This window comes from Schistocerca gregaria, chromosome 3 (genome assembly GCF_023897955.1).
Source record: "Schistocerca gregaria isolate iqSchGreg1 chromosome 3, iqSchGreg1.2, whole genome shotgun sequence".
NCBI classification, from domain to species: domain Eukaryota; kingdom Metazoa; phylum Arthropoda; class Insecta; order Orthoptera; family Acrididae; genus Schistocerca; species Schistocerca gregaria.
This window is the reverse complement of record NC_064922.1, coordinates 393336648-393354459: the sequence shown is the minus strand read 5'-3', so window position 1 is coordinate 393354459 and position 17812 is coordinate 393336648. Positions and strand designations below refer to the sequence as shown.

The 17812-nt window shown below is 42.5% G+C and overlaps 1 protein-coding gene across 1 annotated transcript in view; it reads right to left on the bottom strand.

The window, feature by feature from the left end:
- Positions 1-17812, bottom strand: part of LOC126354827 (monocarboxylate transporter 13-like) — a 130654-nt gene that overhangs the window by 33603 nt on the left and 79239 nt on the right. Inside the window, exons 5-7 of the mRNA XM_050004770.1 lie at positions 16910-17397; positions 7805-7935; positions 517-815 (exon numbers count right to left, since the gene is read on the bottom strand). Coding sequence (XP_049860727.1) covers positions 517-815; positions 7805-7935; positions 16910-17397 — 918 coding nt within the window. The remainder of the gene's footprint in view (positions 1-516; positions 816-7804; positions 7936-16909; positions 17398-17812) is intronic.

The following is a 17812-nucleotide window of genomic DNA, read 5'->3' as shown; positions in this document are numbered from 1 at the left end:
CTCCTTTCCCTGAGAACTAGGGGAGTGAGGTGAGGGCCAAATATGGGCGTCCTTGCTGAAGGAATAACGTGGGAGGCAGAAGGGAGCGCCAGGTCATATGTCGAATAATGGGCAAAGTGTTCTCCAATCGGCCCTGGATATTCGCCATTGGTGCGCGTCACGTCGACGGGGATGTTCAGTCAGAGAACTAGAGAGAGAGAGAGAGAGAGAGAGAGAGAGAGAGAGAGAGAGAGAGAGAGAGAGAAGCATAGAGAGCATGAAGTGTAAAGATCTGTTCCCAGGCTATGGTGCGAGCTACTTGCTACATTGACAACGTTTACAAACCGTTGCTGCGGAGAACAATAAAACTCTATCGCCACTGAAGTATGCCGCTGTTGCAGTCTACGTTTCATTGAACACTGGCTTATGGTAGAACTGGATACGGAGAACAGCACAAAACTTGAGCGCCTTCCAAAGTGATGCATAGGATAGTGACACTGCCCTCAGGTAAGTGACCCTGGAGAGAAGAGTACTCACACGTTCGCAGGAGGACAGAGGCGGCGGCGCTGCAGAGGAAGATGAGCCTGTTGCTGGGGGAACAGCAGGCGCCGATCACGGCCAGGCTGAAGCGGCCTGCCAGGTCGGCCATGCCCATCACGGACATGCACAGCGCCGAGTCCTGCCGCGAGAACTCCTTGTGGAACAGGTAGAGCGGTAGCAGCGTGAAGAACACCAGGTCGATGAACAGCGACAGCGCCGTGCCCACCAGGATGTTGGCGCAGCGCAGGTCTTGCAGCAGTCTCAGGTCGAACAGGTCCACCACGGTCAGCCACCAGCTGTGGATATGACATACACAATAAAAAATAATTAACGTACAGTAACGAAATTTCGGGAACACATTTGTGTAGGTACCATATTTCCGTGACAAACACCGCAAGACCAAAGTTTAATGTAATCGTGAGATAAGCCATTGCAAATAAGAGATCCTTTACACTCATAACCGGTGCAACACATACGTGCATTGTGTTGTACAGGCGGCAAATGTCAGTTTTTGGGTTGGAGTTCCACGCCCGTTGTACTTTGTCGGTCAATACACGGACGGTTACAGTTGTTTGACGCTGAAGTTGCCGTCCGGTGATGTCCCATATCCGCTCGACTGCACTGCAGACAGATCTGGTGATCGAGCAGGCCAAGGTAACATGTCGACATTCTGTAGACCAGGGCTTCCCAATGTGTGGATCTTTCTAGGGGGTCCGCGGCCACGTTTCACCAAATAATGAGTAAAATTATTGAACAAAAATGTGAAAATAACATTCATCACTTTTTTTTCGTGTGAAAAACATGTGTACTTTTACTTCAGGTCGTATTCCCAAGCAGCATTTGCGGTTCCTAAGTGAGACGCATACACAGTTTAGTCCCGGAGAATGCGGCTTCTCTGTTCGCAACAACACGGGGGTCGTTGGTGCGCCTTCTCACGGCGCTAGATGCGCTGAAACCTTTTACGTGTGCGCGGAGCGAGCTTTGTCGACCAGTCTCAGCGCTAGCTGGTACGTATGCGCCCCAGGCATCATTAAATATTAAATTTGTTTTGTCAGTGCACTATCTATTTCATAAGTCAATTTTTGACCAGTTTATTACTTGTAACATGGATCGGTGGCTGAAGTCAGGATCATTGAAGAACAAGGGAAGTTTCCAGTTGAAATGAATGAGGAGGGAGGACGACCAAAGGAAGAACAATCACAAGAAGCTCCACCGCCGGATTTATTATGTGCAAACGCTGCAAGTACTCCATTGGTTCCAATATCCTGTGGAAGTGGAATAACCATGAAGCGTAAGTACAACGAAAGCTAATTAGAAATGGGCTTTATGGAGACAAAGGAGGGTAAAGCTCAGTGTGTAATTTGTTGGCGAGTCCTTCAGTACAGTTCAATGGTTCCAGATATACTCTGCGATAGAACATAGGACAGTTAACTGAGGTACATAATACAAGTAGACATCATTCTGCTGCTGTATACACGTCACATCTTAATAATCTATGTACATGGAGTTACAAGTTCCTCTTTATAGGAGGCTACTGATGACGGGAAAAGACAGGTAATGTAGACTCTTTGACCTGCCAGTTCCACGATGGCACTATACGACAGATATGTGAAACGTGATCAAGAATAGTCACTATCTAAGAGCTGACAGCAGTAACATAGAAGAAAACTTATATACTCAGCGATAGGTCATAGGACAGTTATCTGACACGCAAGTCACTGTTATAGAAGGTACTTAACCGGATTTCCAGGCTAAATTTTTCCATGTCTGAACACGATCGCTTTGGTTCATTCCGAGACGCCTGGACCCTTATTGAGAGCCATTCTGGCACAAAGTAACAATGCGGACGCGATCGAACCGTCTAGGCATTTGTGAACTACAGACAACACGAGTCGTGTACCTCCTTCCTGGTGGAATAAGTGGAACTGATCGGCAATCGAACCCCCTCCGTCTAATTGGCGCTGCTCATGCATGGTTGGTTACATCTTTGGGCGGGTTTAGTGGTATCTCTGAACAGTCAAAGGGACTGTGTCTGTCATGCAATGTCTACAATCAATCTCTGTTTTCAGGAGTTCTGGGACCTGGGGTGGTGCAAAACTCTTTTTGATGTGTGTATTCTGTCGCCTGGAGTGGAGGAATTGTGGAGGAGGAGGAGTAGGAGGTGGACATTGATGGGGGGAGAGGTGGAGGAGATGGACAGAGAGAGAGGAAGAAGGAGGTGAACAGAGAGAGGGAGGAGGAGGCGGGAGAGACGCAGGAAACCCAGTGAACGTGTAGTGGGACAGTGTGCTGGTAGAAAAGGAAGAGCAGGGAGGAGGATGTGAACAGAGGAAGGTGGGAGGAAGAAACACTCATAGAGGCAGGATGGAGGAGTTGGACAAAGATAAGAGGTGGAAGAGGTAAACAGAGAGAGAGGTGGGAGGATGAGCTGGACAGAGAACAGGGTGAAAGAAGAGATGGACGCACAGCAGGCATAGGATGTGTGTGCAGTACATTTGTCGAATGCATATGTGGGTGAAGCCATGGGGAAAAGACCTAGTTCTGTTCACTTTTAGCGATGAATGCCATGTCATTATTGATCTGTATGCTGATTTTATGACAAACGATCTGCTCATTCCCTATTAATAGATAAATTAAATAAAACTGGTATCTATAACTGAAAAAATGAAGTTCACCATCACAGAAATTATATTCATATTATATTTTTCCTCGTTACTACTGCCAATTATTTATTTGTAACTTTACTGTTAATATTAATCAGAATGGTAAATTACTACAAAATTTAAAAAATCACAAATTTACTTGAATAATTACGTAATTATATGTTACTCATTCATTATATGTTACTCAATCATTATATGTTACTATTCATTAGAGTTCCATCAAAATGTAAGTTCATAAAACTAGGTAAACTTTTAGAAGTATTTGGACTTTTAAAACTAAAGCTAAAGTAAAATTCTTATTTTGTTAAAGTTATTTTGATTTTTTAGGCATGTGGACATGTGTATTAGCTTTCATTTTTTTCAGGAAATTCAGAAATTTCTTTGAAATTGCAGTCTGTAAATAATTCACTTTCTAAGTTTAATGGAAACTACAGCCGTAATTTTTCTCGAGGGCATGCAGCTTTACTGTATGGTTAAATGATGATGGCATCTTCTTGGGTAAAATATTCCGGAAGTAAAATAGTCCTCAATTCGGATCTCCGGGCAGCGACTACTCATGAGGACGTCGTTATCAGGAGAAAGAAAACTGGCGTTCTACGGATCGGAGACTGGAATGTCAGATCCCTTAATAGGGTAGATAGGTTAGAAAATTTAAAAAGGGAAATGGATAGATTAAAGTTAGATATAGTGGGAATTAATGAAGGTTGGTGGCAGGAGGAACAAGACTTCTGGTCAGGTGAATACAGGGTTATAAATACAAAATGAAATAGGGGTAATGCAGGAATAGCTTTCACAATGAATAAAAAAATAGGAGAGCTGATAAACTACTAGTTAACGCTTTATTGTAGCCGAGATAGACACGAAGCCCACGCCTACCACAGTAGCACAAGTTTATATGCCAACTAGCTCTGCAGATGACGAACAGATTGACGAAACGTATTATGAGATAAAAGAAATTATTCAGATAGTGAAGGAAGATGAAAATTTAATGGTCATGGATGACTGAAATTCGATAGTAGGAAAAGTAAGAGAAGGAAAAGTAGTAGGTGAATATGGCATGGGGGTAAGGAATGAAAGAGGAAGCCGCCTGGTAGAATATTGCTCAGAGAATAACTTAATCATACCTAACACTTGGTTTAAGAATCATGAAAGAAGGTTGTGTACTTGGTAGAGGCATGGAGACACTGGAAGGTTTCAGATATATTATATAATGCTAAGACAGAGATTTAGGAACCAGGTTTTAAACTATAAGACATTTCCAGGGGCAGATGTGGGCTCTGACCACAATCTATTGATTATGAACGGTAGATTAAAACTGAAGAAACTGCAAAGGATGGGAATTTAAGGATTCAGGACCTGGATAAGCTGAAAGAACCAGAGGTTGTAGAGAGTTTTAGAGAGAGCATTAGGCAATGATTGAGAAGACTGGGGGAAAGAAATACAGTAGAAGAAGAATGAGTAGCTTTGAGAGATCAAGTATGTAAAAAGACGAGGGCTAGAAGAAATCATTGGGTAAGAGAAGAGATTCTGAATTTAAATGATGAAGGGAGAAAATATAAAAACGCAGTAAATATAGGAGGCAAAAAGGAATACAAACGTCTCCACAGGAAGTGCAAAATGGCTAAGCAAGGATGCCTAGAGGACAAATCTAAGGATGTAGAGACATATATCATTAGCGGTAAGATAGATACTGCCTACAGGAAAATTAAAGAGACGTTTGGAGAAGAGAGAACCTCTTGTATGAATATTAACAGCTTATATGAAAAACCAGTCCTAATCAAAGAAGGGAAGCAGAGAAGTGGAAGGAGTATATAGAGGGTCTATACAGGAGCTATGTACTTGAGGGCAATATTATGGAAATGGAAGAGGATCTAGATGAAGATGAAATGGGAGATATGATACTACGTGAAGAATTTGACAAAGCACTGATAGACCGTAGTCGAAACAAGGCCCCGAGAGTAGAAAACATTTCATTAGAACATTGGGAGAGCCAGCCCTGACAAAACTCTACCGATGTATCAGACATGCGAAATACCCTCAGACTTCAAGAAGAATATAGTAAGACTAATCCCAAAGAAAGCAGGTGTTGACAGGTGCAAAAATTGCCGAACTATCAGTTTAAAAAGTCACAGCTGCAAAATACTAACACGAATTCTTTACAAACGAATAGAAAAACTGGTAGCAGACGACCTCGGGGATGATGGGTTTGGATTCCGTAGAAATGTTGGAACACGTGAGGCATACTGACCTACGAATTGTCTTAGGAAATAGATTAAGGAAAGGCAAACCTACGTTTCTAGCATTTGTAGACTTAGGAAAACCTTTTGACAATGTTGACTGAAAGACTCTCTTTCAAATGCTGGTGGGAGGGGTAAAATACAGGGAGCGAAAGGCTATTTACAATTTGTACAGAAACCAGGTGGCAGTTAAAAGAGTCGAGGGGCATGAAAGGGAAGCAGTGGTAGGGAAGAGAGTGAGACAGGGTTGTAGCCTATCCCTGATGTTATTCAGTCCATATATTGAGCAAATAGTAAAGGAAACAAAAGAATAATTCGGGGTAGGAATTAAAATCCATGGAGAAAAAATAAAAACTTTGAGGTCAGCTGATGACATTGAAATTCTGTCGGAGACAGCAAAGGACCTGGAAAAGCAGTTGAGTGGAATGGATAGTGTCTTGCAAGGAAGGTATAAGATGACCATCAACAAAAGCAAAACGAAGATAATGGAATGTAGTCAAATTAAATCAAGTGATGCTAAAGAAATTAGATTAGGAAATGAGATAATTAAAGTTGTAAATGAGTTTTGTCATTTAGGAAACAAAATAGCTGATGATGGTCGAAGTAGATAGGATATAAATGTTAGACTGGCAATGGGAAGGAAATCGTTTCTGAAGAAGAGAAATTTGTTAACATCAGGTATAGACTTAGGTGTCAGGAAGTCTTTTCCGAAAGTATTTGTATGGAGTGTAGCCATGTATGGAAGTGAAACATGGACGATAAATAGTTTAGTCAAGAAGAGAATAGAAGCTTTAGAAATGTGGTGCTACAGAAGAATACTAAAGATTGGATGGGTAGATCGAGTAACTAATGAGGAGGTACTGAACAGAATTGTGGAGAAGAAGAATTTGTGGCACAACCTGAGTAGAGGAAGGGATCGGTTGGCAGGACATGTTCTGATGCATCAAGGGATCACGAATTTAGCATTGGAGAGGAGTGTGGAGGTTATTCAGCTCTTTGTCTCCCTCCGTACAGGGGGATGAATACACTAAGCAGATCCAGAAGGATGTAGTTTGCAGTAGTTACTTGAAGATGAAGAAGCTTGCACAGGATGGTGTACCATGGAAAATTTCGTCAAACCAGTCTCTAGACTGAAGACCACAACAATAATTTTAATGGAATACATAAATTTTCCATTTCTTCATTTGGTTGACATGACATAAGTGTTTTTGCACACTGTGTTCATGTTGCAGTAATAACGAATACGTATTTAACTATTTTTCAAATACTCATAATTTATGATCAACACTATTTAAAATTATGCATCATTTGCTACTTGACGTTTGGCAGTTCTGTAAAATGTTTAGAGCTTCATATAGAGCCAGAAAAGTTAATCTCAATTAACGAGAATTGATTGAGAAGGCTGTATGTATTCAAAGACAGTTTTTGTTTTGGCTTTGAAACATCAATAACATCAACAATTCTCTTGTATGTAGAAAATAAATTATTTAGCTCCTTTAGAAATGACTTTCTTTCAAATTTAGAAAGTTCATCAAAATTAAAGCGTTTTTCTAAATAAGCAAAAACTAAAGAAAAAGAAAATTTATAGTCATCGATAATTGGTTGAGACCTTGTGTTATCTAAATTTTTTAAATGTTAATGACATTGAAATAAACAGGTTACTTATCCTATTGAGATTTAAGCTTGCTTTTTATGTTGGTTTGCAATATTGAAAACACGCCAAAAGTTAAATCTCCTCTATTTCTTCCGTAGTTAAGGTGAGCAGGCCAATACAATAATTATATGGCAGCTGACAATTAAAAAAGAAGACACAGAACTCTGGTTAAGGGACTGTCCTTTCTAATAAAGGATAGATAGCAATTGCCATTACCAACTTTAGCCCATATAAAAAGGTACTCATCAGCATTTAATTTCTTCTTCTTTCGTGTACTCAAAACAAATGGCATGCTTGGAACTAGAGTACCATAAGGCTGTTTAGCCAACAGCCCTGTAGTCTCTGAGATACTCCATGTTTTCCAAGTCAGAATATTAGCATCAGGAAAAGCTTCAAGGCCACCATAATCTGCTTGATTGCCCCATACAACAGCCAGTGTGAGCCAAGTACTACCTCCAAACACAGCTTGGACATAGACATAGAGACAGACTGCTTTGAGCCAACAATTCAGAACAATTCTATTCCTTCCAAATGCCTGAAGGTTCTCTATGATGCTGAGAACTACAAATACGTTACGCACCTTCATGGAGAAGGCACTTACGGTTAGGGTACCAGTGTCTCCTTTAGAGGAGCCCATATTTTTTCGCTCTCGATTTGAACTCAGATTTCCGATATCTCTCGTGTCAAACATGCCGCATTCGAGTTAGTAATCGAGTAGATGGGATTACAACCTTTTAGACGCTTTCTTGGGTGTGGTGGCCACAGCGTCTGGGAAGGGCAAGCTGGACACACTGGTGACGGAGACTCGTGGCTGCCATCTGGCGTCTTTGCGCTGAACCGTCTTGCTGCCGCTGTTCTCGTCCTGCAACCAGAGGTTATATCTTCGTGAATTCATACACATTCCTCCCCACCACAAACCTGTATTGTGACATAAGCTCTCAAAAGACATTTTGTATGTACAAACCATTATTCTGAATGTTAACTACTGTCAAGGATGATTCATTCACATCAAAGAAAAGGTTCGCTATTTTTTAATTATACAGGGTACTCTAAAATTCCCCTTAAAAACTTCTAGGACTTGTACAGGGGACTGAATAGACAATATTTTGGATTGGAATCCATATTCTAAAACGTATCGTTTACCTGCTACAGGCGTTTGAAAATGTGTTTGCTGTAGTCGAGTCGCTGCAAGAGAATCCCTGACAGTTGCAATGGACTGGGTGGAGCAACTTCGCGTGCCTACTACAACCAATCACATTACGCGTTTTTATAAACTCTTCTATAGCAACGCCTCGGTGTTGCCGGAGCTCTGTAGATGACTAGTTTTTTCGCCTGCAGCTGTTTGCGCTTCGTAGTTGAGAACTGCCAAGGGGGTTGCCAGCTGTCAGGAATCAACTTATGCCAACTCGACTATAGGTGGGTGTAGGTGGGCACGGAGGCAGGACGAGCAGGAAGGGGGGGGGGGGGGCAGGGGTGATTATGTCCGATCGCCAGACGTTGTTTGATGTCTATCCTACCTCACTGACGTAGTCCGAGCCTCATTCACGTGGTCGAAGGCTCGAATGAAAAGTTCGGTTGATGAAACTCCTGTACAGACAGAAGAAAATTTAGTAGCACTAATTGTGGTCGCTGCAGAATAGACTGCAGAGAAACAAGGTGTGATAGAGCTTGTGTAGCACAACATTATTCGCAGGTACAATGTGTGCACCGAACTTGGTGGTCCCCACATCGAACTTTACTTCCAGTGGATCAGAATGCTAACCCTCTTTTGACAATGATAAAAGCGGCAAGTTTAACTGTAAACAACAGTGTCTTTGAAAACTGATAACTTTCATGTCTGTTTCTATGGTTATTAATGAGTGGAATTGTAAAACAAGTGATGTACTGGACGACGGTTCAAACCCGCGTCCGGCCATCGGCTGATTTAGGTTTCCGTGATTTCCCTAAATAGTGTCAGGCAAATGCCGTGATGGTTCCATTGAAAGGGTACGGCCGACTTTCCTAATTCGATGGGACCGATTACCCCGCTGTTTGGTTCCCACCCCAAAATCAGCCACCAACCACTTCGATGTCGATGTTGTACTGGGCCACGCCTAATAAATTACTTTTAAAAGTGGTCGTGTTACCGACATGTATTCAAATGTAGAATGAGATTTTCACTCTACAGCGGAGTGTGCGCTGATATGAAACATCCTGGCAGATTGAAACTGGGTGCCGGACCGAGAGCTTTTGTAAAGTTTGTAAGGTACGAGACGAGGTACTAGCAGAAGTAAAGCTGTGAGGACGGGTCGTCAGTCGTGCTTGAGTAGCTCAGTTGGTAGAACACTTGCCCGCGAAAGGCAAAGGTCCCGAGTTCGAATCTTGGTCCGACACACAGTTTCAATCAGCCAGGAAGTTTCATGTTTTCACATGGTTATAGCACGGAAACAGCACGTTTCCAGACACGAGTTGGAATTCAAAATTTTTCCACACAGTCCCCTCTACACGTTCTAGAAGTTTCTAAAGCGAATTTTAGAGCACCCAAAAATGTGAAACATGGTGCTACTGGACCCATAGATGTGTTTCTTCATAGCACATGTATTCATTCGGTATCGTCAGCTTGATGACTGCTTTCTGTAGGATTTTCCATGTCTTGCAGTCTTCAACTATATGCTTCCATGACACAGTTGTGTCCACAGTTGCAGCATAATTGCTTAGAGTTATAAATACAGGCACTACTTCTAGGTCTGCGGCGAAAATGAAAACATGGCGATTTTTAAATCAACAAAACGAAACGCTTGAGCTAAAATAAATACTTATTTTGGAAGTTCCATAGACAGATCTGAAATACCTTAAGGGACGCAAGGCACCTGAAAGCGGCGGAGAAATTGAATCTGTATTCTGTGACTTTCGTAAGATGATCGTTGCAATTTTACGCTGTCTCCAGAGAACAAGAAATAGTGGACTGGTTTTATCACCAGATTACATACTCACTAGGCAACAGAACTCAGTGCCGGCCGCGGTGGTCTAGCGGTTCTAGGCGCGCAGTCCGGAACCGCGCGACTGCTACGGCCGCAGGTTCGAATCCTGCCTCGGGCGTGGATGTGGGTAATGTCCTTAGGTTAGTTAGGTTTAAGTAGTTCTAAGTTCTAGGGGACTGATGACCACAGATGTTAAGTCCCATAGTGCTCAGAGCCATTTGAACCATTTGAACAGAACTCAGCACTAAGAGAAATCACCAGATGTAAAATTACCTTAGGGTTTATCCTCACAGAACGTTCCAGGACCGTTACTGTTCAAAAAATACCGAGGTTTGACACAAAAATGGAAAAGGCGCACGAAATGAATTATTGAACAGTCGCACATCAAAAAAAGTTTTGCATCACCTCGGTTCCCAGAAAGACGTCGACTGTGGATATTTATCACGGACGCAGTCTCTTTGACTGTTCAGAGATATCACTAAACCCGTCCAAAGATATAAACAACCATGCATGAGCAGCGCCTATTAGACAGAGGGGGTCCGACAGCCGATCAGTTCCAGTCATTCCATCAGTAAGGAGGTACACGGTCCATGTTGTCTGTAGTCCAACCATGCCTAAACGGTCAATACCGCGGTTCAATCGCGTCCGCATTGTTACTTTATGCCAGGAAGGGCTCTCAACAAGGGAAGTGTCCAGGCGTCTCGGAGTGAACCAAAGCGGCGTTGTTCGGACATGGTGGAGATACAGAGAGACAGGAACTGTCGATGACATGCCTCGCTCAGGCTGCCCAAGGGTTAATACTGCAGTGGATGACCGCTACCTACGGTTTATGGCTCGGAGGAAATCTGACAGCAACGCCATCATATTGAATAATGCTTTTCGTGCAGCCACAGGACGTCGTGTTACGACTCAATATATACGCAATAAGCTACATGATGCTCCCGACGTCCATGGGGACGACCATCTTTGCAACCACGACACCTTGTAGCACGGTACAGATGGGTCCAGTAACATACCGAATGGATCGCTCAGGATTGGCATCACGTTCTCTTCACCGATGAGTGTCGCATATGCCTTCAACTAGATAATCATTGGAGACGTGTTTGGACTCAAACCGGTCAGGCTGAATGCCCTAGACACACTGTACAGCGAGTGCATCTAGGTGGAGGTTCCCTGCTGTTTTGGGGTGGCATAGTGTGGGGCCCACGTTCGCTGCTGGTGGACATGGAAGGCTCCGTAACGGCTGTATGATACGTGAATGCCATCCTCCGACCGATAGTGCAACCATATCGGCAGCATATTGGCGAGGCATTCGTCTTCGTGAACGACAATTCGCGCCCCCATCGTGCACATTTTGTGAATGACTTTCTTCAGGATAATGACATCGTTAAACTAGAGTGGCCAGCATGTTCTCCAGATATGAACCTCATCGAACATACCTGGGATAGATTGAAAAGGGCTGTTTATGGACGACGTGACACACCAAACACTCAGAGGGATCTACGTGAGTCGACGTTGAGGAGTGGGACAATCTGGACCAACAGTCCCTTGATGAACTTGTGGATAGTGTGCCACGACGAATACAGGCATGCATCAATGCAAGAGAACGTGCTACTGGGCATCAGAGGTACCGGTGTGTACAGCAATCTGGACCGCCACCTCCGAAGGTCTAGCTGTGTGGTGGTACAAAATCAATGTCTGGTTTTCATGAACAATAAAAATGGCGTAAACGATGTTTATGTTGATCTCTATTCCAATTTTTCTGTACAGAACCGAGGTGATGCAAAACATTTTTTGATGTGTGTAAATGTATTCTAGCCAAGACTGCAGGTTTTGCTGTTGTATTTGATCTTCAACGGCACATGTACAATGTCCACTATACGTTTTAAGTATCATACTGGTCAGAGCGGTGATTTGTGTAGTTGTGAGTTCATTATATCGGAGATAAGTGAATCTGAACTCGTATGGTGGGTGCTAACGTAAACAAGGGAGCTGAGGTGTTTACTGTCTCAAGAGGCACTGTATCGAACATTAATACAGCCTGCAGTGTAAGCGGAAAAACATTATCTATTAAGTCACAGTGAGAACGAAAGTGTGTGTTGAGAGATCGTGACACTCGCTCGTTAAAGAGGATTGTGAATAAGACGAAAAATAACTAAAAATAATAGGACAGCAGCTGCAAAAGTGAGGCAGAGCTGAATGTCGCACTCGCGAAGTACAGAAGAATGTTGTTTGGTCGGATGAGTTTTGTTTCACGCTGATCGAACTTCTGGCCGAGTTTACGTCGCAAGAATGAAACGTGATGCGAGTTCAGTGATGGTTTGGGCAGCCATATCATTGTACTCTGCAAGGTCGCATTACTGGCAAAGATTATGTGACCATTTTGGCTGATCTGGTCCATCCCAGAGCACAATGTCTGTTCCCTAACGGTGATGTTCACACAAATCGCATCATCTAAGATTGGTTTCGTGAGCTCGAGGACGAATTATCTTATCTCTCCTGGCTACCCCAGCCATTAGGTGTCAATGTCATTGAGGCTTTGTGGTCTGCTTCGGAGAGATTGCAGTATGATAGCTATCCAGCTGCATCATTCTTACCTGAACTTGCCACTATTTTGCAGGAAGAATGATATGACTGGAAACTATTCTGAAGGCCAACGGGTTTCCTTCACTGTATTAGACATGGTAACGTGATATGTTTATGATATTCCCGTACCTCTGCCCGGACGCTGTACGTAAGGCTCTACGGCGCTCTTAGTGCACAGTGCTTTTGAAAGTCAGGAAGTCGTAAAAACTAAATAAATAAAAAGAAGATTAAGGCTTGAAAACCCGCAAAAGTTATATACTTGGGTCTTGCAGTTAATTATTAATGTAAACAAATGGCACGTATTATGAAAAATAGGTTGAAATGTCTATAATTGTTTGATCCCATGTTCGACGGTCAGTCACTGGAAACAGTAATAATCGTAAAGCATCTATGAGAAAATTAGTTGCAAGCAAAACATAAGGATCTGATTCATTTCTTTAAGTGCGTGTGTCATTGTACTTATTGTAGATTTTGTACCGGTAGTACTGGCGGTCGGCGAGTGTCGAGTGCAGAATGGAGAAGACGTGAAATATCAGAATATCTGAGTACGACCAGGACACGGTTGCCTGACGTACCATGCAGCCCATCTCAGAGGTACTGCTGTGCTCCATTAAATACAACCGTATGGCGCCGAGATTGTGCTGCCATTGCCTTGATTCGGTGGAATCTGCTGCAGCTAGAGTCAAATACCACGAGCATTAGTGTCCTACCGTCATCTGTCTCGTATTATAACACCGCAAAAGCGAGCCATGGCGTAGCAGACCCCTCGCCCCTCACATTGACCTCTGCTCCCTGTAGGTTTCGAGACGGAACGGTAATTTCTGGTGGAGGACTACCGCCGGTGTATATTAGAAGCATGGTCGCGGTTTGCCTCTAGTGACGATCGCGGTAAAAGCTCACTATATAATGAGAGCATGCAGAAATTCCTAAAGTGATGAATCCCGCCTGCTGTGCTCTGCTCTGGCAGTATTAACGTGTGTGGAATTTATACAAGAGATGAAATTGTCAGCCATCGTTTATCGTCGAAGGTACATGCAGGGTACTACTGGAAAATAAGGATGGGAAAAACTGACCGGTTAAAACCGATACGGGTATTTTAGTTCCGAGTAACCTGTATTTTTTGGTATTTGTTTGTACTCGGTTATAACAGGTTTTTTTGTAGTTTTCACTAATAACCGAGTAAAAAACGGCAATTAGCTACAGCAGCAGTGCTAAAATTTAGTATTTTATCAATTTTCAACAATTGTAGTTGCTGTAGTTGAATGTATCGAAATTTTATTAGCGTAAGCGAATTCAGGCACTTAGTACTCTTCTTCAAAAGGCTGTACATAAAAAAAGTACCACAAATAAGTAGAAGTTACATATGGCTGTGAAAATTAAGGAGGAAAATTTTAAAATTTTAAAAATTTATCGACAAGAAGTGGTATACACTTATAATGATCACATTATTACGAATGTCAACGTAATATGCATGCAGCATGTTACTGAGCTCCTAAAAAAATACAAGACAGTATGTAACACAATGATGGATGCATTATTATAAAAAGAGCTCGTAAATGCTTAAATGTGGTTCGTAGTGCCTGAAAATCGTCTCAGGGTGTGGGCAAAGTACGACGAAATAATAAAACAAAACCTTACACGACTGTAGTTGTCATAAGGCATAAACGAAAATGTAACGGCACATAAATTGGGTAATAAGTAATATATAAAAAACTAATGATAAGTAAAATAAGTTTACTCCAGCGATAAGTGGCGTTATGGATTGTAAACTTGGGAAGTAACCTCCAGACAGCTGTAGTGAAGTCGGTAGCACACTAGCAGGGAACCTGTCAGCAAAAAGAAAGTGCGAATCTCATCAAGGGGCTTGAAACTCTAATTAAAGTAAATGAAGAAACAGTTCTCAATCATTGTCTAATATTAAGTCTTGGAAAGTGACTATAGAGGAAAAAATTGTGTTATAGTGAAACAACAAGTACTGGAATATGTGCAGGTAACAAGTACGTTTCATGAACTAGCGGCGTCCATACCGATTGTACGGTACTGTTAAGTTTTAGAACACATCGTTGAACCGGTGTAGAGATGTCAGCAGCGTGGTAGCAGGAAATATGGCCGCCCAAATAGCGCGCCAGATGCACCAATGGGCGAGAGGAAATGACAGGAGTAAACGCCAAAACAATTCCTAGTCAGCAGTTTCCGTTTATGCCTTATGTCAACTATAGCTGTGTAAGGTTTTGTTTTATATCAACACTTAGTAGATTTAGTTTGTGAGTTCGCTGTTCTAAACACAAATTTGGCTGTTTGGGGCCTGTTTTGAGTATAAAGAATGTTTGGCTTGATTACTAACTGGATTACGCCGTAAACTGATTATATAAACCAGTTTTACATGTTTATACAATGAAGCCTGCTAAGAATTTCGTAAAACATTTTATTAAAAAATGATGTTTTAACATCACAAAGGTTCTGTTTTGGATTATGCTTTGTATATAAATAACGTTTTTTTAAAGGTTCTTTCTTCAGTTAGTATGTTAACCATTATTTGGTGTTGTATATTCATGTCTTTGTTTTACACAAAACGAAAATTGTGCTACCGCAGTACCACCTTGTGGGTTTAAGAAACAGTTGCTGCGTTCGCACCTCAGTCTGTAGTCAGCTGTTGTGTAATCACGAGGACTTGGTTCGGCACTCTATCCTTATGTTTGTACAAATTCTTTATTTTAAATTTGACATGCCGATATCCGTTCATTTCCGTGATCTTCGTATGCATATTTGTGACGTGACACAATACAAAGCACAGTTGGAGGAGCTCATGCGAATTTGTAGCGCGTAAGTTACGTTACTTTTCCAAGCATACGAACAATTAACTTTGTATATTGTTGTACCTGACTTGCAACCCTATTTATCCCGTCAACTTGATTCTACCCACAGCAGATCCGAAGATGGTAACATAATCTTACAGAAACCGGTTATCGAAATAAATCCTTTACTAGCGACCTTGGCTTTTTGAAATTTTTTCCTTAGTTTATTACACTTCCAATCGTCCCCATTCTGGCACAATGTCAGAATTATATAATTAAACGATATGAGTCGGCGCTGTATTGAGCACTGACGAATCGCAATGTGTTGTGGGCGGCACTTAAGTGGGCTTGCATGTATTAGCCTCTTTGGCTTGCACACGTGTGACGGAGTTTTACAAGACCCTCGTGTGTTGTACAGTGAAAATCGAAAATGACAAATGTGAAATCTTGCCAATCAACCACTAAATCTGCAATGTCTCAGCAGACGCAGCTGCTAGTCATATTTTGCAACTGGTCCATACCCACTCGGCAATCGCCAGCGGGCGATTACTGTTACATTACAGCGCTAGTGGGCTGCCAGTTCACCTGTCATATGCCGACCATTTAACAAGGGTGCTGCAGGGGACCGCTGTCCGTTATCCCCACTCCAAAGAACTTATGCGGACGACTAGTTGCACCAACAAAGTAGTGAGACGACAGCACTTTGTGATAAGCAGACCAAATAAATTCACCACATACGTAGCTGTGTTAGCAGGCTTGCACCCAGCCCAGTAGACTTAATGCACAAGCTTCATATTTTATGACACATTTTATCTCTTTATAACGTGTTGCCCAACGTTAATGCAGTAATCTGGGAACGCATGTGTTAATTATTTTGTGTTTGATTTCAAAAGAATTTAGATGTCCTAGCCATGCAGCAAGTTTTCGATTCAACAATGACAAGATAAAAAGAGCAACGGAGAAGAGAGTGTATAAGACTATAGACCGGAGTGTGCGGAGTGTGGTTTTGTATGAAGCAGAAGCATGAGGGGGAAAAAAACCTCTTACCACTGAGATGGAATATTTAAGACAAACTCAAGCTCTACTAGGATGGATAAGATAAGAAATGATTTAATCCGAGAAAGAATGAACATGGATAGGGATATCTGTGATGACGACCAAGAAAAACAGCTGATGTACTTTGTCCATATGAATAGGATGAAAGAAGACAGGATACCAAACACGGTACTAAGATGGATACGATCCCAGCGGGTTGCCCACCATGCAGCCGGCAAAATGATGGAGGAAGCAGTGGAAGGAAAGAATGTGAATGGTGAGGGAAGTCAAGGCAGAATAAGATGGCGACTGGTTGCGGAGAAGCGGCGCTAGCGGTAGATAATCTGCAAGCGTAAAGAGCTACTACTTCTTCTAGAGCAGTCTGTGTTCACCAGATTTTGGTTACTATTTGATATGAGTGATAAGTTTCAATAATGACTTACTTGCTTGAAATTCTTACCGTAAGGTTTGCTTCCTTTTCCAGAAAATCTTGCTTTTCTTTTTCTGATGATTTGGCGTCGTTGGCCAACGCATCAGAGCTAGTTTGATTTTTAGGTTTCATCTTTTGTGCGTTAATGATATTCCTGTCTGCGTAATCTACCGCCGCACCATTTTTGGCATCGGTCTCATTTTCTGCGAATGTGTCCACTGTTTTACCGTTTTGTGAGGCGGAGTTCAGTTTGCTTCCGAAGTCCTCACGTTTTTCCGCGTGTTTAATTGGCCTCAGCACTGCAATTCCAGGAAACAGCAAGGCGCTGACGGCGCACAGCACGCCCTGCGTGGGCCTGAAGCCTATGGCGGCGACCAGCTGCTGAGCCATGAAGGGGATGCCGACCGTGCCCAGACCGACCGCCAACTGCACCAGGCCCATGGCGAACGTCCTCCTGCGCTCGAAGTAGCTGTTGAAGCACGTGAAGGCCGCGGGCATCACCAGCCCCAGGCCAATACCTGCAACCAAGACAACATCCACTGTACGTGGCGTTGGAATACTTACGACTTGTGTGCTGTAGCGGTTAAACTAAGTAGTACAATGGAGGTAACTGGGATTCGATACACAACAGTGCTATAATCAATTGGTTAACGCCTATTGGCTTCTGTGACCTCTTAATGAACAGAACGTAATTAGACTCCGTTTACTAAATAGTGTATAAACAAAATGTATTGGCTATAATATATTATGCTAGCTGAGTACCTGGCATTGCCTGGGTGTGTGTTCATTCCAGTCTTCTATTAGTTCAACTCTTCCTTCTCCTTCTCTCTGTCCATCTCCACCAGCCTCCTCTCTCTGCACACATCCTCCACCTCCCACTCTCTATTAATCTACTCCTGCCTCTCTGTCCATCTGCTACTTCCCTCTCAATTC